Below are 23523 nucleotides of genomic sequence, written 5' to 3' on the forward strand. Positions count from 1 at the left end.
TCGCCAGGATGTCCCCAAAATGCTCCCCATCCCTGTTGGCCTACCTTCGACCTACCCACCTCCGTAAAGGGCCCCTTATTAAATGCTTTTCAATTACCTCATTTGAAAGTACCATCTGTTTTCTGCTGGGACCCTGACTAACGGGGTATCTTTTAAACAATTTTTAAGTAAATGTGTCGACACAAGGTGTTTGCAAAGATGGTGATAAAAAGCCGTTAGAGGATGCAGTGTAAAATATGTCATCAGTGAGAGTGACAGGAAATTTAAAAAAAAAAAAAAAATCAGTGGTGAGGCAAGTGGCCCGTGGCAAAGGTGGTCAGCGGGCAAAGCCTCCTTAGGTACCCATGCCTCGTCCTCCTCTTCCGCCCCAGGCCCTTCCCTCTGTGACTCAGCACTTCTCCCTGCAGCTCTGCCACCCCTTCCTCGAGGAAACAAACCACCCTGGCTGGACCCCCCAAGATGCAGACTGTCCATTGAGGCTCCTCAAATCCCATCCAAGGGACCTTACGGTCCTCCCGTGCTCCCTGTGTGCATCCCAGGTCTTGTTATGCATTTGTCCATCTACCTCTGCATTAACCCCCGCCGCCCGCCAGGACAAAAGCTTCTGGAGGGCAGAGTCCTGCTAATCCCTAACACCTTACTGGGGTTTGGCACACAGTAGGCGCTTCATAAAAAACTAGAAGTCCAGCATGCAAAACATCCCTATCCTCTGGAAGAGCGGCGCACAAACTCTGGTTTGTTTTACGGTCTTGGGAAGCAAGTGGGAAGAAGTTTCTGAGGCAGAAAGGGAGGTGTGCAGGAGGTGTGGTGGCGTGATGACATTGGAGAGGAAGTGAGGCTCCTCTCCAGACCACGGGAGACTGTCCCCAAGAATCCCTGGGCCTTAGCCATGCACAGGAATGACAAGTGGAATGACCTGGTACCACCCGCATCACTTCCCACAAATCATTCGATAGTTATTTCCTGAGCGCCTACTGTGCGCTGAGCCCCGTGGTAGGCCAGAGACAGATCCAGACACGCGAAAGACAGAGCACAACACTGTTCTCAAGAGGGTCACCTTCTAATAGCAAAGCCCAGAAAGCAAATCAAAAAGCAAATGTCAAATAAAAAGAACCGCCAGAAAGGACATCAAAGGGGATGATGCGGTAGACGGTGAAGAAGAACCCTGGCTGAGGAGCGGGACCGTCAAAGAGGGCCTCCCTGTGCAGGGGACACTGCAGCTAAGTCCCACGAGGAAGCAAAGGAGCGATCCTTGTGAAAACCTGAAAGAGCATCCAGGTGGAGAGGAGAGGTGGAACAAAGGCCCTGGGGCAGGAATAAGCAATCTCAAGGGGAAGAACAGGTAGAGGCCAGGAGAGGCAGGCTCGGGTCTGTGAAATGGATTCATTCTGAGTGCACCGGGAGAGGGGCAGAGTTGGGCTGAAGCTGCCCTGGGAACAGATGCTGAGAAGCAGCTGGAAGGCCACAGACAGATGCCAACCGTCTCTCCTCCCCGGACCCCCTACCCCGCCCCCCAGCCCTCAGATACCTCCTTGCCACTTCCTCACCACTCAGCCCCTACCAGCCCTCCAAGGGGAGCAGACCTGCTCCAGGAGATCTGGCCTTGTCACCCTCTGCCACTTGGCACTGCTGACACAAACAGCCAATCACATGGCCAGGCGGAGACTTCCGGCATCCAGGGTGGCGGGGTAGGGGAGGCGCCCCGGGTGTGTGTGCTCCCCGCACCTGCCCAGCTGCCCCACGGCCCCAGTCCTCCCAGATGCCCCTTTCCCCAGAGCAATGATGTCATTCCCGACGGCAGCCAAATTCTAGCCAGTCAACTCCAAAATAAAACTGTTTAACACAAAATGAAGCATTTTATAATCCCCTGTACATTTTTTCCCCGAGCTGGCACACACAGTGTTTAAAAACACTGCCAAAACACTCAACCAATAGTTCAGCTTGATTTTAGACCAGTGCCAGAGTTAAATTTCAGATTTCCTTGCTCTTTGCCTCTCCGGAAACCGCGCCCCCCCCCCCAACCAGCACCCCCGGCCCCTCCCCCTCCCCCTCCCCCACCCGCACACGTACCCATACCCCCCAGCCCCACCAAGCCTTTGCCACAGCATCGCAAGCAGTTGATGACTCCCTCTCTAAGACCAGGCCAGGCCGATCCCCTGCTGGCTGCACTCCTTGAACCACACGCCCCAGCCAGCAGGAGATAAATTTGGTTGATTTCTCATTTTGTTTGGGGATGTTCTTTATTTTCCTGAGTTTAGGGTGTCATTTAAGGGTTGCCAATCACAGGATCTCGAGGTTTGGAGGAACCCCTCTCTCAGTTAATCTTGGTGCTCTAGGGACAGAACCGAGACCCATTCAAGGGGGCCACAGGGACACTCACTCTGGCCCACATATAAAGAGCACCTTTATATGATGCCCTTGTTCCCCTTGGCTGCCCCGCTGCTTTGAACAGAGCTCCCACCGTTCAGCCCTGTGCATCCATAAATTCTATCTGGAAGTGATAGGAAAGCTATCAGCCACCGGATCGCCATCAGAGGCAGCTGACCACTGTATGGGCAGGACTGGCCATGCTCACTGCCCCCCAACCCCCGCAAGTCAGGTCATCTACTCTGCACTCTGGTTAAATGGCATGAGCTCCTTCCCTCTCTGGGCTGATGCAGCCTGACAGCATTCACCATCCCCCCGTCGCCCCGTTCTTCTGCTAGCAGCACCCTGATTTCCTCTGGGGAACATCTCTGGGTCTGCCACTTGGAGCACTCCCTTCTGCCTGAGCCAAAAGCCAAAACAGCTTCCATTCATCAGAGCCAGGAGACACAGGAAGACCGGGTTCCCAGGCCTTTGCCAGGGTCCCTGGATCTAACCGCACCTGAAGCTAGTGCTGACTATGTCTGCATTTTCTAGTTACCTGAGCCACTAAATTCCCCTACTCGACTGAGGCAAATTAGGGCTGAGTTTCCTGACACCAACCACCGAGAAGCCAAACTTCCCAAACTGCAAGCATGGCTTTGAGGACCACCCCCCTCTCCATCTTCCCCCAAACCCCTCCTAGCCCTGGTCTCTCCAACAACATGTAGAACTGAGCTCTTGCCTCCCCGTCCTACTTCTGCTGACACAGCCTCCAAGCACACTAACCGTTTTGGCAGGGAACCCGCTACTTGTTTTCCCCGCTCACACTGCTCACACGGGCCTTGGCCGGCACTCAGCTACACCGCAGAGGGAACCGGCCGGTTCTTTAGAACAAAATAACTACATAGGGGTCAGTTTAGGAATCTTGTGGCCAAAGCCAGCGAGGGGCTAGGTGCTCCAGAAGGCTGGAAAGCACTGCCCCTTTCATTCACGACTCTATCCCCTGTGCCTGAAATAGTTCCCAGCTCATAGTAGGTGCTGTAAAAAGTGACCCTATGAATGAATGAATACATACCAGGGGGTGCTGTGGTTCTACAGAACACATTTTTCTTCTGAGCAGTAGTTTATTTTGTTCTTTTGGGCGCGGGGAGTTGTAGCCTAGGCAAGGGACACAGGAAAAGACCATTGATAGCTTTCAGCTCTAATAAAGGACTCTTGGAGAACAATACTTTCTAGTTGCCCCTTGTACCCCCAAAACCAGGTCAGGATCCAGCTGGAGGTTATTCCGATCTTCACTGACAGGCATTTTCTCCAAGCTTTTCAAGCCTCAAATTGGAGGAAACCAAGATTGAGTACTCGGGAAACACAACTGTCAGGTCTTTACGCCCAACAGATTGAGGAACTCACATGCACCTCTAGGAGAAAGCACCAGGGCTTCTCCGAAGGGCTCTGGTCCCTGTATCCTGACCATCAGTGACAGCGGTGTCAGGCAGGAGCAGGGAGGGCTGGACTAACGGAACTGCAGTCTTGACGGGAGGGGGATTGACCTGAGTGCACATAACGGACCTTGGGTTTGCTCAGTGATGCTGAGATTTGGGGAGTATAGACGTATCCATCAGGGGAAAACACTTCTTACTGAAATACCAATAGAATAAAGAAAAACATCTTGGTATTGCGATTTTGGAATGCTTTATCTGCCTCCTCCTTCCCCTTGAAGCTGATGGTGGGTGATATGACTTGGGGTCACCCTGGGTTTCTCAGGAACCTGCATCGCAGACTGATTTTGTAGCTTCCCCCCACACACACTATCTGGGCACCTAAGCCACTCAAGCCTCAAGGCCAGACCCCCCCGGTTGGCTGCCCGGCCTCTCTCCAGCCTGGGCCCAAGGCTGGACACGATGTCCCGGAGCCCCAGCAGCCGGGGGATGCCTCCAGGACATGACTTGCTTCTCCCAGAACTCTGCCCCCAAAGGGTCAGGATCAGGGAAAGGAGGGTGGGCCAGCTTCTGTGGGACGCTCCCCAAGGGAGGGGCACAACTTCCAGGAAGTTTATAAGAATTCAAGTGCCCTAGTCACTCTTCCGCAAGAAGCAAACAAAGAAAACGTCCAGTCCAGATGATGTGAGGTTTGTGGGTCCAGCCCCTGTCCCCTGTCCATCCTGGGAGCTGCACTGCCTCCTAGATATTACTAGCCATCTCCTGGGGAAAGGGGGGGGTGCACCCACTAAGCCACCACCTCCCTGTGACACCTTAGACAAGTCCTAAGTCCTACCTCACTGAAGAGCCTGGCCCAGTCCAGGCTTTCAGACTGCCTAAGGGCACGCTACATTGACCGGCTTTATGCACCAGCTATGTTGAGAATAAGGGTTTGAGAATAGGGTTAGAAGGTGCTGAGCTAGGTGATCTTTCAGGAAACTGCCCCCCTAAAATTCTGAGATGAGATCGCTAGATCCCATCAGGAACAAAGTGAATGGACTTGACCATCCGAGCTGGGCTATCTGGCATTAGAACCAATGATTATACTCCTCTAAGTTTGCCCACATGTCCCTCCTTCCTCCTACAGAAGACATCCCCAATTCTCAGTCCCAGGGGTCTAGATAGAGGTGGCTCCGACTCCTACCAGCCCGAGTCTAGCTACTATACAGGGCTGTCTCCCCCACCCGGCCTCAGGGACGCTCTCAGGGATAAGCCTTGGTCCTGGCTGCTTGCTCCTCTACGAGTCAACCTGAGGACTTCTGTCCTGGCAATCGGAAAGAGGCTGCTCTTTCTCTGAGGAAGCAGGGACGGGGTGGTCCTAGAGGCAGCACCGCTGCCACTGAACACCTGGGTATGGGGTTTGTAGAGACAATCTTGAAGTATATCCTTGAAGGGTCATGCTTGAAGCTAGCCTTACTTCTCAGTTCCCTGAGCCAATGAATCTGCATTTTTTTTTTTTTGGCTTCTCAGCTGGAGTTGAGTATACAGTTGAGTAGACAGACAGCACATTAATTGAGGACTTATTATGTGCCAGGCAACCCAAAGGATCAACTTCACTTTCTAGCTAGATTATACATTCCTTGTTAATAAAAACTCTGTGTCTCTGTCTCACAAACACACACACACACACACACACACACACACACACACACATAGCCCCAGACTCACAGTAGGTATGGTATCACAACCTCCTGGCATGACATCTACCTTCTAGAAACTTCCAAGCTGGACAGCAGACTGGACCCAGAAATACACACGCAACCAGCCTGAACACCAGCTTGGGGTTTGTCTTTTCCTCCCAGGACCTTGAGGTCCCGCTGAGTGTACATCCTGGTCCTAACAACAGGAAACCAGTGGAAGGTTCGGCTGCTGCCAGGGAAGGAGAGGAAACCAGGATCCAGAGTGGGCCAGTCCCAGGCCAATCCCTTTCACTGTCCCAAGGCCTTTCCAGGGTCTCTTCCCTGAGGCTCATCCCAGAGGGTGTTTGCAGCAGACGCCTTCCCTGTGTCAGCCACCACACCTGAATTCCACTCTGGTCCACCCCCAGACACACAAAAAATCCACCCTTGGGCGCATCGAGGTAGTCAGGCTAGCTGGGTGGCACAGTAGGAGAAGATCCTCCCCACTTTGGAGAGCACTTAGAAGCCTCAGAATACACCCATGGACACACTGCTTCCCGTGGAAACCAAGAGACGTGTGGATTCTTCCCACCTTGACCCCTGCCTTCTATATTGTTAGATGTGGTGTCCGATTTCTGGAGAGACCTACAGGCCCCACAAGGTGATAGCAGCGTTTGCTCCACATAATCAAGGCAAGGGGGACACATTCTATACCCCTGCGGGCCTCCCAGGAGGCAAAGAATGACACCAGCCCCTAAAACCAACTCCCCTCCACAGGTCCGCCAGGAGCCAGGACCAAAGGCTGGAGCCCAGAGAAAACCACGGCCCCATGCACCTCCTAGCAGGAGACTCGGAGGGCAGGGAACAGGCAATTTAGGGAAGATTCTGGTCTCACCATGGGCCAGGCAGACCCAGACTGGCCGGTTGCTCGCCATGCCCGTCTGCTTTCCTCCAAAATGGCAGCGCAGACGCAGGCCAGGACAGAAAGTCGGCACCCTCTCAGAGAGGTGTGGGCACGACGTCTATTTCATGGGAGCCCCTTTTATTTATTTACTTTCTTTATTATTTACTTATTTATTTTTAAGACACAGAGAGAGAGCAAGAGCACACACAAGGGGGGTGGAGGGAGGGGCAGAGGGAGAGAGAGAATCCCCAGCAGACGTCCTGGCACGGGGCTCGATCTCATGACCCTGAGATCACAACCTGAGCCAAACCTGAGAGTCAGATGCTGAACCGACTGCACCCTCCAGGTGCGCCAGGAAGCATCTTTTAAAGGCCCTGGGAAAGCCTCCTTTAAACAGGCAAGGGGCTGGCTCAGTTGGTTAAGTAGCTGCCTTCAGCTCGAGTCATGATTCCAGGGTCCTCGGATCGAGTCCCGCATCGGGCTCCTTGCTCAGCATGGAACCTGTTTCTCCCTCTGCCTCTGCCTGCCACTTTGCCTGCTTGTGTGCTCTCTCTCTCTCTGACAAATAAATTTTAAAAAATGTTTAAAACTCTATAAAAATTTTAAAAAATAAATAGGCAGCCTAGGACTTGGCACCTTACAAGTCATGGAATGCTTTTGTGATGTGAATACCTTCTCCGCTGTGTTACCTTTCATGGAAATAAACAGTTCCTCCATCCCCAGCACCCAGAAGAGATCCTACACACAGTACATGCTCAGTGCTTGTTCGAAGAGTAGATCGTCTCTTTCTTCTGTCACTCCCTCTGCTGATGATGTATTAATTGAAGACCTACTGTGTCCAGGCATGGTTCATGGAGCCTTTCTTTTTACAACCTCACACCTAAGAGCCCTTTACCCATGGCATTGCCACAGGCTGCCTTATGGTTCAAAGCTCTTGCCCCACAGAGGCTGCGACCTCCCTGGGGACAAGATCCGCAAACTCTTCTTGAACACCTACTACGTGTTCTAGCGGTCGGCCAAGGCCATCCTGGGGACAGAGAGGAGAACAAGACCCCACATCTTGGCATCTAGGCTATAAGTCCTTACCAGCACAATGGCTGGTGAACATGTTGGTCTTTGCCCATCTGGTAGGTTAAAAATGGTGGGTAGTTTCTTGCGGGCTAAATTACCAGTTCTCAGGGCACCTGAGTGACTCTTAATTTTGGCTCCGGTCATGAACTCAGGGTTGTGAGATGGAGCCCCACGCTATTGGGTTCTGCCTGGGGTCTGCTTGAGATCCTCTCTCCCCCGCGTCTGCCCCTCCCCCCACTCCCAGTCGGCCACCCCCACTCTCACCCTCTCGAGCTCTCTCGAGCTCTCAAATGAATAAATATATCTTTTAAAAAAAATGTATGGTTCTCTTCTCTTAAAGAAGGTTTCTTCCTAAGTGTGTAATTTACTAATACATCGTAATTTACTAATACATTGTTTTCGGGTTCCACTTCTGTCCTTTGTGCGTGGGAGATATTCAAAATATCTGAAGATCAGAGGGACAGCCACCGTTCTGAGAAGGGGCTGGCCTCAGGCAGCCCAGACTTCGCCCTGCTTTCCTGTCGATTTATTGGTTCTTTTCTTAGCATTGGTGGGAGTTTCTTACACATTAAGGAAAACTATTTTTTGCCCATGATACGTGTCTTTGGTTTGATTTATCACGGTATTGGCTATGCAGAAATGTTCTATTTTTATGTGGCCGAATATTTGACTTTTGTTTTATGGCTTCTGGGTTTACAGTTATATTTAGAAAAGGCTTCCCCACTCTGATCCTCTCATATTCTTTAAAAGCCCACTTTTGATTTCCTTTAGTCTTTTCAAGTCTTCTTTTCCTGTTTAGATTTCTGATCCATTTGGGATTTGTTTGGGCTTTTGGAGGAGAGGGATCCGATTTCCATTCCCCGGGATGGCTCCACCCCACCCCAATCCCGATGACTGAGTGACCCACCTGTCCTCCGCCGACATACACTGACACCTCTCATACACTGCATTTCCAGTTCCGTTCACATCTCTTTGCGCTTTCTTTTCCCGGCCTTCATCTCTCCCACACCACTCAGATTCCTACGGCTTCAGGACGTGTTCTAAAATCTGGCCTGGTGACCAATCCTTCCCATCGCTCCTCTCAGTCAGGATCTCCCTTCCACTCCCCGATGTCTCTCCTTCCTAACGAACTGCAGAATCAGCTCGTCCATTTCTAAACCAATCCCACTGTTAACTTTCACGGGCTAACCTAAAGTTAACAGGTTCACCGAGGGGAAACTGACCTATTTACGATATTGAACCTTTCCACCCAAGAAGAAGGTCTGCCTCCTCGTTTATTAGGGAAGTCTTTTGTGTCCCTCCGTAGCTGATATTGCTGGCTGGTTTGTCCTCTCCAAACATTTGAATGTGGCTTCCCGGGTCAGTTGCCTGGTCTTTATACCTTCCGTGACTGCCGTGAGCAGGAGCCTTCCTTGCTCCGTGTTTTCTAGCTGGATGCTGTTTGCATGCAGGAAAGCTCTTGATGTGGGGGGATTAATTGTGCTCAAGCCCCCAGGCCTTTTGCACTGCAAGACGCCGGCTGACACCAAGGTGCCATGCACGCTCCCCGTGGGCAGAAGGAGCTCACGCCCTGCACCTGTGCACTTGGCAGTGCACTGCCCTGCGGCTGCCCGTGCCGACTCCGCTCTGCCCAAATGAAACCAGTACGAGGGGCGCCCCAAGCAATGAGGCAAGGACCGCCCCCACTCATGCTGTCGAAGCGAGAAAGGGCCTGAGCCAGCGCACAAAGGCAAGATCCCGCCAGCCGGTGGACAGGAACAAGGCTGGCAAAGATGCCAGCCTTCACGCAGCCCCAGCCCCATAATTAGGGCCCACAGGTCACTCTGGCCACAGCTGAACAAACCAGGGTGTAATTAACTTTCCACCCAGCTTTTTACACAGCAGCGTTTCACCTTCGCCAGAAAAGGCGGGTCTGCCTTTCCGAAGGGGCTGGGGAAACATGCCTCAGTCCCAGTCCTCAGGAAGTGGGGGCAGCCAAAGGGGGAGCAGCAAAATTAACCCACAGGGAGCATATTCTTTTGCTCTTGCTATTTGAACAAATCTCTCTCCATCTCCATCTTTTTTTTTTCTTTTTTCTTTTTTTTTAAGTTGAACATTCAAAAAAGCTGTGTCTGTCTGGAATTTAGGTGGAAATCATTCACTGTCCCCAGTCTATGTTCTCTGGGTGAGCTGTTCAGACCTCGAATCTTAGCTCAAGCTCTGTAACCTTCACCAAGATCCCCTAACTCTCTGAGCCTCAGCTGCCTGATTGTAAAATAGGGATGAATGGTGAAAAAACAGATTCTCCCAGCTGGGACCACTAGGAGGACTAGGTGGTCTCATTCCTTCATCCAACAAGCATGTATTAAGCACCACTGTGTGCCAGGCACTGGGCTAGGGCATAAGAGGGAACAAAACGGACATGGTTCTTGTCCTCATAAAGCTCAAAGTAGTGAAGGAGACCAGCGATGAACAAATTAAAAATTATCGCTCAGGGTGCCTGGGTGGCTCAGTCGGTTATTGTCTCCCTTCAGCTCAGGTCATGATCTCAGGATCCTGGGATCGAGCCCTGAATCAGACTCTCCATCTCTCCCTGCTCCTCCCTACCACTCATTCACTCTCTCTCAAATAAATAAATAAAATCTTAAAAAAAAAAAAAACCTATTGCAGAATAACCACAGAATCTGACCCATGCCATGCACTGTGTCGGAGGTGAGGCTGTGGGGAGAGCAATCAGGGAGGCTGCGGCCCACACGTGGAGCCCTGGGGGCTGGCATGGACCCCGTGTACTTCAAGGATGCCTCTGTGCCCAGTGAGGAGCCTGGTCTGCTTCGGAGATCCCCCAATGGTGCCTGGAGGAAGAAACCAATGCTTGGCTTCAACCTGGTCCTAAAGACAATTACAGTCTACAGAGCAAGTGCCTAGACGAGCCCAGAGTTAGAAACCTCAGTTTTTCTAAAGAGACTCCATCTGCCTCTCCCTACCAATGATGAAAACCCTAATCACACCCGTGGTGCCTTTAGCAAAGAGGCTGGGGATCTCCAAAAGCTTGTCAGGTGCTCCAGCCCTGGGGACCTGTCAGGTTCCACGACTGGCACAGTGCGCACCCCTGCTGACAGCCCAGTCCTGACAGGATGAGGAGCGTCCCTACTCGAGTGAGATGTAAAACATTACAACAGCACAGACCCAGCACCCAAATGTCCTCGGGCAGTCAGCCTCATTAATTTGGGCCAAAGCAGCAGTCAGTCTAAATCACAGAGTCTCCTTAAAAGGTAGTCTTCATACCAGAAAGCCATAAAACATTCCCCCTGAATCCAGACGGAAGGTCCACAGCTGACCTGCTTCAATGAGCACATAAAAAATTGGAATCAGCCCCTGGGTGAATCAAACCTCTCATACCTGTTTCCGTGGGGCCCCGGGAAGTTCCCAGAGATAGTTTCTAAAGCAATTGAAGTCCTCTGGGCTTCTAGAAGATGATGAAAAACACCCCCTGCCACCGCTTATAGGGTCCACACGTGCTTGGCCGACACTTCACAAACTGGGTCAACGTAAACTTAGCTCACTCCCTGTTCTGACATCGTCCCAATGAGCGGGGCCCCCAGTAAGGGGGACTTTCTAGCATCAGTTCAGAGAGCCACCAGACGCTCTGGCCATTTCCTCGTCCGGGGCCCACAAAGGAGGCTCCGTGAGGCACAGACAAGCTCATCACAGGCATCAAGTCAGCCTCTGTCCAGGCTGTGGTAGAACTCCTCATCTCCCAGCGGATGGGTCTAAATTGCTTATTTTTGTAGTGTGTGGACACAAGACCAGCCACCTGAGCTTTATCTGCTTGAGGGCTGCTATCTTAAAAAAAGAGGGCTCCCCCTCCCACCCAAAAATGGCATAATGGAGAAGATCACATCGCAGCCTGGGAATCCATTCAGAAAACGTTCAGCAACAAACACAGAATGCAGAATGGCATGGGCCCCCCACACCAGACCCGCAAATATGGCCCCCGGAGGGCCGGGTCTGGAGGAGAACAAGGAGGAATCAGCTCCAGGGGTGCGAGCAGCCACAGAGCCGATGGCTCTTGGCTTATCTCATTTCGTGTCCTCAGGATGCCACGTTTGATGCCCTGTGGGTTTAAGGCTGGTTTCTCCTCAGATGCAAATGAGAGACAGCGATGCAGAAAGACAGAGAGAGAGAAAGAGGGAGAAAGGAAGAGGTCTGGGTTCTGAAGTCCACGATTCGACAGCCTCTCCTGGCCCCAGCAGAGCCACTCCTGAGAAGGGACAGAGGAGAGAGGGGGCCTTCCCAAGCTCCAGAATCTCCTCAAGGGAAGGTTCTTGAGTCTCCGGGGGCCTGTCCTCCCTCTGCATGCCACCAATGCCATCCTGGCAGGAAGTGCCCCAACCCGTGGGGAGCTTCCCACCACCTCAGAAAATCTCCAAACCTCAGCAACTCTCCCAGATTCTGACAAAACCAGGCACTGCCCCACCCCCACCGCCACGGCCACAGAAAGACAGAAAGAACCAAGAGGTCACGCTGCTAAAGCAATTCTTTTTTTTTTTTTTTTTTTTTAAGATTTTATTCACTCATTTGACAGGCAGAGATCACAAGCAGGCAGAGAGGCAGGCAGAGAGAGAGAGAGAACTGGAAGCAGGCTCCCTGCTGAGCAGAGAGCCCGACGCGGGGCTCGATCCCAGGACCCCGGGATCAGGACCTGAGCTGAAAGCAGAGGCTTTAACCCACTGAGCCACCCAGGTGCCCCTAAAGCAATTCTTTAAAAGAACCACATTCAAGATGGTGCCCCACAAACACACCCCACCTCCCCAGGACACACCTGCTTGGTGAGGAGATGTCTCCACATTCGGGCAGTGACTGCTCCCAGCAGGGAATGACTGAGGATGAGTGTTGCTCACATCCAAGGCCTAATTCCAATTCCCGGAGGCGCAGACAGTAGGACTGACAGGTGGCGCTGCCCTCAGGCCCCAAATTCTCAAAAGCGGAGAGGGCCCCTGCCTTCCCTCCAAACAAGACTTGTTTGTTCCCTCAGAAACATCTACTGAGTGCCCAGAGCCGGCCCAGCCTTGGCAGAGCGTGGTCCTCTCTGAAATGGCCTTTGTCAGGCTGTTGAGGGTCCACCTTTCCCTCCAGGGGGACACAGTGTCCACACTGCCCACCTGCCCCATCCCTAGTCCAGCGGCTGGATGACCAACGGTGAGCCTCCAGCAGCCCCCGAGCCTGGCCCGGGAGGACTGCTATTGCATTTTTGTGCCAGTTCCAAGTTTTTAAAGCAAAAGCCAATTATCACACATCCCAATATACAGCCCAATATATAGAAGACTTTTTAATGTGGACAGCTCTGACCGGAGTGGGTATCAGAGCCCCCTCAGACAGGCCCCGATGCCCACCCCAATAGTTCCAGAAACATCTCTGGGGACACAGTGGGAAACCACGGCAGATCAGAGAGTATGCAGGAGGCCGAGGTAAGGACCTGCTTTGAATAACACACACACAATTCCCAGGGGTTTATCCTGTCACTGGGTAATCCTTAGAACCTAAGACCTGAGGGAAAATCACTCCTGACATTCTTCCTCCATGTCAGGGAGACTCTCCCAGACTGGGTCACACCTTTCCTGGGCGGTAATGAATTTCTCAGGGATGCTATTAGGCAAGGTCGTTTCCCAGACTCTTTTAAGGAATTTGTGACTCCCTTCCGATGCCCCAGGGCTTAGGGATTCCTGGCTTCCATGTCCCCATGGAGGTCATTAGTGGGGTCCTACTAGGAAGCAGGGGAGAGTCCGTGGCTGAAGGCCCCTCAGACAGAGCCATCATGATGTCAACCAGGCTGCAGCAATGGAGAGAGGAGAAAGCCACTGGGAAAAGAAGCCTGCCCAGGATTGAAGCACAATCAGTGACCACTTCCAGCAAAGAACCCCGATACTCAGCCTTGAAGCCTCACGTTGGCCCTTCACCACCCGGAAACACCACCGTTCTCGAAAGTGTGGAGAGAGAAAAGAGGATCTCCTTGGTTCTGAAGAACTGAGTGGTGCTGGCCATGGGGCCTCACTGCGAGAGCCATGGAGACTCAACACAGCATCACTTCAGAGGGGTTCCTGAGGGGCCCTGGGATGGTGCTAGGAGAGCCCCAAGTGTTCCTTCACACTTCAAAAATAAAGAGTATTTTCTAACCCTTAATTAGAAGATCAATTCATTGATCGTGTTTTCAAGTCAGGAACAATATTTCATTCCCATATCATTGATACCAACCTCAGTTCTGGGCTACATCAAGAAAGACACAAGCCATCTACTGTTTCCTCAAGCAGGATGAGCATATACAGCCCGGGGTCCTAGAGAGGTCCTGGCTCGGCCACCAAATCCCTAGGTGACCTCGGTCAATCACCACCCCCTCTCATGCCTCAGTATTTCCCCTCAGGAAATGGGGGGCCTCAAAAGCCAACCCCATATATCCTCCAATTCTGCTCCTAAGCTTCTAAGTTGGCCATCACCTCTGACTGTGGTTGAAATAGCACAAATTCCAAATGACTGAGGTTTGGTCTGCTGAGCCCCCCAAAAGTCCAAAACTGTAAGAATCCTCTTGGGTCCACTGTTTTTGGTTATCTGTTTCCTCCAGAGGCTGAGAATAGGGAGTTTTGTCTCACCAAGGCTGTGCAGGTACAGCCGTCACTAGAGGGAGAGTCATAGTTCCCCAAACACTTGGCTTTCAAACTTCTAAAAAGGCATGTAAGGTAGAAGAAGCTAGAGTTTTGAGCCCCAACCTGCTTCCTAGCAGCAATGGTCCCCCCCCAAAATAGGAGACAGGTTCCCTTTGGAATACTGTCTAAGATTTTAGTTCCTCTCCCCACAACCCAGCATCCAAAGACTTGCAACCAAAGACACAGTGGAGAGGGATGTCGGACCACAGATGTTCTGGACTCCCAGCTCAGGGCCTGAAACTATGTCAGCCCCCTCCCCCTGTAAGCATGGCTGCCACACCCAAGGCAATACAAAGGCCCCCATTCTCCCACTCCATCCACACCACAGGATCCAGACACACAGACATACATGTCTCATGACGCCTTAAATCGCTCCCATAAAAATATGGCCGTGGGCCCTTTCTCTGAGGCTTCCAGGTCACAGGAAACAGGGCCACAGTCAGGTCTGGCAGAGGAGCTCTGAGCCACCTCTCCTCCTCAGAAATGCAGATGGCTGAGCACAGGACTGGAACCACTTCCCTTTCTGGAGGGGCTCTTGTCGGCCTTTGAAATTCCCCCCCCGCCCCGTCCCATCCAAGCCTCGGAGCTCCCTCCTTCACGCGGCTTTCCACACTTAAGCTACTTAACTTTGCACTAACAACCTCTTAATTGCTGGGTTTCCAAAAGGCCTTGCAGAAATCCAGGGTGCAGACCCTACTTGCTTCGGGCTCACACTCTAGAGATGGCAGATTGGGGGGAGGAACGACCGGGCTCCTCCCCCGACTCCCTGCCTGCCAGAAAGCTGTTGCTTTTATTTTTAATTTTATTTAAAAGGCGGATACAGGGTACCCAAGACACCACAATAAAATGACATTAACTGTAAAATTACATTATTAATTCTTTAATCTCACTTGAGGCTTCAAGCTGTTGCTATGTCCAATTATCCGTATAACCACCTGTCAGAATCCCGGCGCTATTTAACATTACCTCCAGGACAGCGGTGGGCCCGGTGGTCCGTCAGGTCTGCCAGACACTCGAAGTCCTGCTGACAGTGATCGCAGGTGTAAATTGACTCATCCTCCATGTCTTCATCGTCCTCATTTCTCTCCTCTTGACTTGTCACGCTGTTCCTGTCTTCCAGCGCGCGGCTGGCTTTCCGATCACACTCCGGCTCTCCTTCCAGGCCTCCTGCCAACAGGAAGAATACAGTCCATGTCAGCCGACGGGGTCTTGGGAAAGCGTTTTAAAAGAATCGCCCGGCATTTATTAAGATACATTTAATTACTCTACCTCCCAGGGTCCATTATTCTTGACACCTCTCAGTATATTGATATATGGGGTTTTTTTGTAGCGTGCAGTGCCATAATTCTCAACTAGATTCTTTAATTCTTGGTGCAAATCTTCTAGGGGGATTTCCTGTCATCTTCCCCCTTCGCATGGATGCTGGGGGTCGTGACCCATCATGGAGGTGAAAATACCTTCGCATTCTGTCTCCTGAAAACCCAATTCTCTTACACACTTCTCCAGAGCCTCCATCTGCCGCTCCTAAAGCACCTAAACATTTCGTTTCCCCCCCAGAGTCTCGCAATTTAAGAGCAAGGGAGATCTCTTAGCCAAGTTCCCCAGCCACGCGGCTAGCCTCCCAGGGTGGTGATGTCGGCTCAGTTCTTTGCAAAGATGTCCTGATCCTGGAATCAAGGAAATACATGCGTTTGTAAAACCACAGATAGTCAAATCCCAAACTCAACTGCCCCTGAGCCCTCACTCATGCCCTGGGATAAGTCTAGATGGTGAGAACCAGCTTTGGAATCATCCGACCAATTTCTGTAAAATAAATTACCTATTCTGTGCTTAGCACTATGCAGACAAGTGGCCAAACTGTACGGGAAAATGAGTTCATGACCATAATGATGCCTTGTGTTTCATGTAGTGTCCCACACGCTTCTTCAAAGCCTCAATTACATATGCATAGCCCCCTCTCCCAGGCTTGCACATCCCAGGGCTAAGTGGAACTCACACAGTCATGTAGTCCTGCCCCTGCCCACAGAGCCTTGTTACTCCCATTTCATAGGTGAGGCACCTGACACCCAAGCAGGGGGATCCAATATCCAGAGTACCAAAAGACATCTAACTCGACATCCTAACTCCTGTCCACTGCCCTTCCCTGCACAGCTGGGAAACGGAGCACAGCCTCAATCTGAGAGATTAATAGGGCACATCAAGAAGTTGTAAATCGAAGTGCAAAAAAATCATGGTAAATAAAACACAGAGACGATATCAGTAATCCCAATAAATGTCAGTGGATTAAACTTCTTCATTAAAGTACAGAGACTTGAACTGGGAAATCCACGGTATGTCCTGGAAAACAATCTACCCATCCAGAAACCAGCACTGAGGTGAACCCAAGAAAGAAATCTCTATTAAGTGGAAGAACCTCGTTGCAAACATACACGTATATGTAACCAGGCACGTGGACCCGCACATGTGCACACGAGCGTGTCGCTTAAAACACTGCAGTGACAGCCGATGCCTTCCACACACAACCTCTAAACCCCCATGGACCAGTCGCCAAAGCAAGAAAGAAAAACGAACCAAAGAGTGCATTCGATTCGAGGTGGAAACCACCGTCCTGTAAATATTTCAATTTAGAAACAGATAATGTTGTAAGGGCTCTATTTCTCCCATCTGCACAAAACGCGCACTTCCAAGCACCCAACGTCAGGAACCTGTGAACACAAATCAGCTCATCGGAGCACCAGCTGCCGCCTTCCGTGGCGGGGAACGTGGCCTGACACGCTGCTTGCAACAGCTCGGAGGCAGTAAAAATCAATGTTTCCATTTGTGGCCCATCACAACATCTCTCTTCTTACCAATTAAGGGATGTACAATTTTTAGGTTCTTCTATGATCAGAACACGCCAACTCCCGGCAATATAGAAATCCCATTAAAAGCCAGGCAGCATATTTATCTCAGGAAATCTGATCAGCTGCTGCTGTGGCGAGAAGAAATAGAAAGCAAAGAAATGAGAAATATCATTTGGAGCCTTTGATATTTTAAGTCATCACACAACCACGGTTACACAAGCAAGCGCCCGTCTCTGAATTTCCTAGTTTACAGTCTCTTTCCTTAATAAAAAAAGAAATGTTCTGAAGTGGTGGGGGGGGCGGGGGAGAAGCATTATTCCGGCTTTATCTACCACACCAACTCTCCAGATAGTAAGTTACATTCGGCACCACGCTTGTGCTACTTTACTTAACACACAATTTAATAGACATATTTAAATTATCCCCTTGTTACTTTTTTTTTTCCCTGGCCCTATTTACTTGGCAGCACTTTCCATAATAGCTCATCTAATCTACAACTGGAACCACAAACATTACAATGCATTTGATCTCTTTAAATCTGGTACATCCTGTTGACTCAGGAGTAGATAAATCAGAATGTCAACTCTTGGGTTTTTATAAGGCAAAAACCCATAAAGTCATCCAAGAGTATAAATCTGTTTTAAGGAACTGTCACCTCCCCTGCCACTATCTACTAATGGGAAGGCAAGGTGGCTGTGCACAAAGGGGCAGGGGAGGGGAGGCAAGCAAAGGTGGGGGCCCCCCCATCCTCTGAGGTCCCGGGGTGGGGGGTGGGTTGCACGACCCACCAGCCTGCCCCTCGGGAAGCCAGAGAGAGACCAGTGGCCTGAAGAAGCTGGGGAGCAGGACCCCCCTGAAGACCCAGTCCTGGAGGGGCCTTCTGCAGCAGCAGCAGCAGAATCAGAACCTCAAAACGGGAATTCCTCCATCCGGCTGGCTTTACTCCCCGCAAAGCACTTTCATTGCCCGCGGTCTCTGAACCTCACACAAGGGGAAAAGAGTAAACGGTGCTATTTTTCCATTTGCAGAGGAGGAAACAGAGGCTCTAAGGGGTCATCCAGAGCCATGCAGGGGACTTCTGACGTGAAGCAGCATGCCCTTCCCCCAGGCCTGGGGTCTATTGGAGCCCTAAGTCCCCCGAGGCCCAGGAGGGGACTGCTCTGACAGAGCCATCCCCTGCAACACTCTTGGGGTCTCCTCGTTTCCAGGCCCTCCTGGAGCTGCTATGCAGGAAGCCCGAAGACTGAATGGATGGATGGACCTTCGCTCCTGCAGTGATACAGCTCGAGCTCATCGGGGGCAGCCCTGCCCGTCCGGGGTCTTGCCTCCATCCAGCCCTGCGAGTCCCGAACGAGCACAGAGAAGGCAAGGGCTCGGAGGCTGCCACCAGCCCTGAGTCCCCACCCTAAGTCCTGCCCCGAGTTTCTGACACTGTGATCTCTGGGCCCAAACAGGTGACCCACTGGTCTCTCCAACCATCCCTCCCAGAAGAAGCAAAGTCAGCAGGCTGAGGAGCTTATTCTTCTCCCCACGGGCCTCGGGGGCCAGGAAGGACTTCTGGAGAACAGGCCCTGGCAGCCTTTCCCTCCCTCGGCTCCACCCCAGTCCTCCTGGGGCTGATTGGGAAGGCCAGAGCTGAGCAGGTGTGATTGGAGACCTCTCCCTGGGGGTCACCGAGCCCATGGACAGAGCTCCCCACCTCCCCAGCCCCACGCTGCCCCCTGGACCACTCACAGCCTAGCTGCTCTCGGACATGCACACCCTTGTGCACACCGGCCACCAGGGACAGGTTTCAAACACAGCTGGGTCTGACACCTAACCACCCAGCTACACAGTCTCCCCACGGCAGAGACTCGATGAAACACCGTTGAGCAATCTGTAAACCCTTCACAATCATCTGCAGGGTCCTTGTCCCAGCCCCGAAGGTCCAGTAAGGGCTCTGCCGACCTCACTGACTTACTACCCCGCAGCCACACAGACCTTCTTTCAATCCCTTCAACCACAAGTTTGTTCTGCCCAGGGCTTCACACCCTTGTTCCCCCGGGACTCTGCCCCCAGCTAACAGGGTTCCCTCCAGGCCTGAGCACCAATGTCACATGGATCCCCAGTCCTCCATCCCCATAGTGCCTTTCCCTTTGGCACAATGTACACTCATGTTTTCGTGGGTTAACTTTCTTCCTCCTCCTGCCCCTGTGGCACCCTGCACTTTCCAAAGACAGCACCAGCAACACCTCCCATCCCAAGTGCTCTTCTGTAGTGAGACCCTGCACTCACCCATCAGGAAGAGAGATCTAATTCCCCTCCACAATTGCCCTCTTGGCCTGGCTGGCCGCAGTGCCTCCCTTGACATTTAGAATGTAACAGAAACAATGTTCTGGGATTTCTAGGTCAGAAGGATTACAGCTTCCACAGGATCTCCTGGTCTCTTGGGACACACTACCAAGTAGACCACGGCTGCCATACCACAAGAAGCCCAGGCCACATGGAAAGAGTGTAGCTGCTCCAGTGGACAGCACCAGCGAAGCCCCCCTAACTGTACCAAGTGCCAGCCGTGAGAGTGCTCCATCTTGGATATCCAACCCCAACAAGCCTTCAGATGACACCAGATTCAACTCACTCGGCAAATACATGAGAAATGTCAAGGGGGACCCCCAACCAAGTCCACTCCGCTCACAGAACTGTGTGAAATAACTTGCTTTTAGCCCACTGACTTTTGGGGTGGTTTGTTAGAGAGCAACAGACAGCTGGAAAGCTCCGCTACCAGACCACAAGCTCCATGACGGCAGGAGCTCTGGGCTCGGTACTGTCTCCCCAGCCCCTGCAACAGACAGACACACGGTGGAGACTCAGTCAAGTTCAACTGAATGAAAAGATCAGTTTCAAAGAAACACATGTCCAAATGTTAACACAAGCGGTAAGTATTATTAGGTTGAACTATACTAAGTTGCCATCTCCATGGGTCAAAGAAGTTGAATATTGGCCACCTCAAATGGTTCAACCTAATGTATGATGGGGCCACTCTGTCTTGTCAGCTTCTTCCTCAAAGCAGGAGGCAGAGGCTATGCTTACACTGGTGAGCCCACAACACCACATCCATACACCCCACAGTCCCTGAGCCCAAGATACGGGTTCATGGAACTTTCTAGGAGCAAAAAGAGGAGTAACAAAACCCTCTCGATTCACCACTTTTTATAAGAAAGCAGTGGATTGCCCTACCCCAGGTCTAAAGAGCCTCACTGAAACACTGCCCACGAGAAAGGGCTTTCACTCAAGTGGGACCCTACAGAAAGGGTGCACGGCAGAGACACCCAGCGAGAAAAGTGGGGCCCCATCCTCTTGAGGGAAGAGGTAGTAGAAACCAAGTCAGGGATAGAGGGAAGCGGCTCTGTCTACACCCCTCCCCACTCCCACACCCTGAGTGATGCTGACCACAGCACTGTTGCACACTCACACCCTGTGCCCTCATTAGAGCCGCCCTATGCAAAAGGGACGGTCAGCATCCCCACTCTGCCGCTGAGAAGGCCACAGCTCAAGCCCACCCGCAAGTCACACGTACTGGGAAGGGCTGGACCCAAACCCGGGCCTCCTGAGTACAGACCTCAACTCCTTAACCACCTCATGGGGAGGGCAAAAGGGGGATGTCTGCAGAAGAGCCAAGCAAGGGACAGCAGGCTGAGCCCGGTGCCGGGAGAAAGGGAAAGAGGATCAGCCCCAGGGGGGCGGGGGCTGGCTGCCCACAGGCCACCAGGTCTAGAAACTGAACAATTCCTGCCTTCTCAATGAGGCTTCTGGAGCTCACGAGTCAGGGCGGGTGGGCCCTCACCGCTTCCAAGGGCCGGCGGAGGAGGCTCAGTCTGCAAACACCAGGGAGGGTCTCCTGGCTCTGGCCCCAGGCCCCCGCCAGCACAAGAGCCAGCAGGGACCTCCGTAAGAAGGCCGCCCCTTCTCTTCCTGGGAGGGACTGTGGGGGTCCCTTCCTTAGCCAGCGGTCAGCCCTGCGCACCCTGAGAACCAACAAGGGACCAGCGGGGGTCCCAGCTCTAGGGCCCCACGGCTGAGTACCTGCCCAGTGGAGGCCGGAGGCCCAGGACAGAGAAAACAAGGGCAGAGCTCCAGAGCCGTGAGATATCCCGGTGCCAGTAATCACACACGGTCATTCATTCTTTCCTTCGTTCACCCGCACAAACATGTATTGAGCATCTACTGAATGCCAGGCGTAACACGCACACATTTGCTACCACATACGGGGTGCTCCCCAGCCTCATTCATCTTGGGGGCCTCAAAGCCCGCATGGAGTCTGGCAAGGACGGGCTTGGCGAATGAGCCAATATATGAATCCACGGATGCCGGAAGGGAGGTACAGGTGGGAAATGCTGGCAGCGTGGGTCCCCGTCCATCAGGGGCCCAGCTCCCAGTCTTCGCTGCAGTACCCCCACCACGCCCCTGAGTGACCTTGAGCAAGTCCCTCTCCTGCTTGACACTGACCTCTTACTGTCAGTGAACAGCCTGCACGTGACGGACGTGACAGGTGGAGGTGAGGCTCGCCCGAACGGACGGATGGCCAGGATCACGTGTGAGGCCAGGAGCCCTGTGGGGTTCAGAGGAGCCCAGAGGAGGCTGGGCTGGGCAGGCGGGAAGAGGCAAAGGTGCACGGCAAGGGTGCAGGGGAGCGGAGAGCAAAGCGGAAGCCGGGAACAGTGCCAGGGGACAGTGGGGTGGCAGACGAGTCGGCCCCCGGAGGACTGGAGCGTCCCCCCACTGCCCCTCGCCACTTCTCATCCTCTCTCCTGCGCGGACTCCGAAGGGCGGCGGCACCATCCACCCCCACACCAACCAGAACCACTGGACAGTGAATTCGAGGCACGACCAGGGCTCGGCCGGGGAGCCCAACCGTGCAGGAAGCACGAGGCAGGGCTGTGCCGGGGTCCCGCAGGGCTGACGGGGCCGAGCTGCTGCCTTACAGACTCTCATTAAGCGACGACACACCGGAGGCAGACAGCCGGAGTCACGCTCCAGGGACTGTCCAGACAACGGACAAAGAACGGAAAGGACTATGGAGCCAACCCGTCTGGGTTCAAGCCCCCAGGCCACAGCTTCCCAGATAGGGGACCTTGGACAAGTCCCTTACCCTCTCGGAGAAAAATCTAAGTTCAATTATTGTAATGCAGTAATATTATACAAAGCCCGGCGCACAATAAAACTCGAGAGAAGCATGGCCGCGATCTGGTCTTATTGGTGCTGTCATCACTCAAACCAGCGCATGACTTACTCTGGAGCCGGAGCATGAAGGGAGTCCTAGCAGAGCCTAAGGATGGAGAATGTCAGGGCACAGAGCCACCCAAAGGCACAAAAGCATCCTTACAGACAAGATAACCCCTTGGGGGCACCTAGGTGTCTCAGTTGGTTGGGCAACTGCCTTGGGCTCGAGTCATGGTCCCAGAGTCCCGGGATCGAGTCTTGCTTCGGGATTCCGGATCCATGGGGAGTTTGCTTCTCCCTCTGACCTTCTCCTCTCTCATACTCTCTCTCACTCCCTCTCTCTCAAATAAATAAAGAAAATCCTTAAACAAAAAAAGAAAAAGAAAAGGAAAAGAAAGAAAAAGAAAGGAAAGGAAAAGAAAAGAAAAGAAAGTCCCCTGGAGCAGGTGAGGACAGTCCTAGGCTCAAGTCCGGGCTCCCCCTTCCGCCGCCGTGACCTTGCATGAGTGACAAGCCCACCTCCTCCCGGAAACAGTGGGACCTCTGCTGGGGCAGTGGGGGTGGGGGGAGGTCTGTCCTACCCAACCCCTGGGGCCCACAGTATAGACACGTTGACTTTGCAATTCACAAGCCCGGTCTCCTGCGCGCTCCCCCTGTTTGTAGTTGTGGGGCTCCCAATAGAATTCCTAGCCTAGGAAGGTGTCTACCATTTCCAAAGTGTTTCTCCTAGAGCAACATTTTTCTGTAATAGAGAACGCATACTCCGTCCTAACAGCCTGCCTGTTTCCTAGGGGAAAAAAAAAAAAAAAAAAAAAGAGGGTTTTACTAGCAGCATGCTCCCCAGGGCCAGGGTGGGAGGAAGCACCCCCAGAACCTGGGCACTGGGTCGAATCCCTGGCTTAACCTGAGCTTGCTGCTGGGCTCTGCCTATAGGGAAGGACCGTCTCTGAGAGCACTTTCTCATGCATGCCTGGGCTGGTGGGATGGAGGCCGGGAGGGGCTGGGCCGGGAGCCTGCCAACCCCAATTAGAAACTCTGCTCGTGCATCCGTGGCTGGCCCCAAATTCCACGAGGCAGCCACTATTTATCTTCAGATCTGGAATATCTGCAGTGCGGGCAGCAGGATAACATTTAACACTCAGCCTAAAGGGTCCCCTTGGCAGCAGAGCTGTAGGCAAATATTTTAACACATAATTTGCTGTCCAAGTTCCGCTTCTTAAATAAGGAAGCAACTTCCGGATGGCTGTCTTGGGGGTGGGGGCGCACGCCTGTTGCTCCCCTGTCAGTGTTGACGGCTCTGTGAATGGAATTTCAAAGCCACGGTCAGTCAGATGCTGAACCTGACTTGGTTGCACCACGCTAAGCCTTGCTGGGATGCTCCTCCCCGGC

General features: G+C 52.6%; 1 protein-coding gene across 1 annotated transcript in view; it reads right to left on the bottom strand.

Moving 5' to 3' along the window:
- ZNF423 (zinc finger protein 423) overlaps positions 1-23523 on the bottom strand; it is a 332667-nt gene that overhangs the window by 207670 nt on the left and 101474 nt on the right. The window contains exon 3 of the mRNA XM_032323398.1: positions 15059-15259. Coding sequence (XP_032179289.1) covers positions 15059-15259 — 201 coding nt within the window. The remainder of the gene's footprint in view (positions 1-15058; positions 15260-23523) is intronic.

This window comes from Mustela erminea, chromosome 19 (assembly GCF_009829155.1).
Source record: "Mustela erminea isolate mMusErm1 chromosome 19, mMusErm1.Pri, whole genome shotgun sequence".
NCBI lineage: Eukaryota > Metazoa > Chordata > Mammalia > Carnivora > Mustelidae > Mustela > Mustela erminea.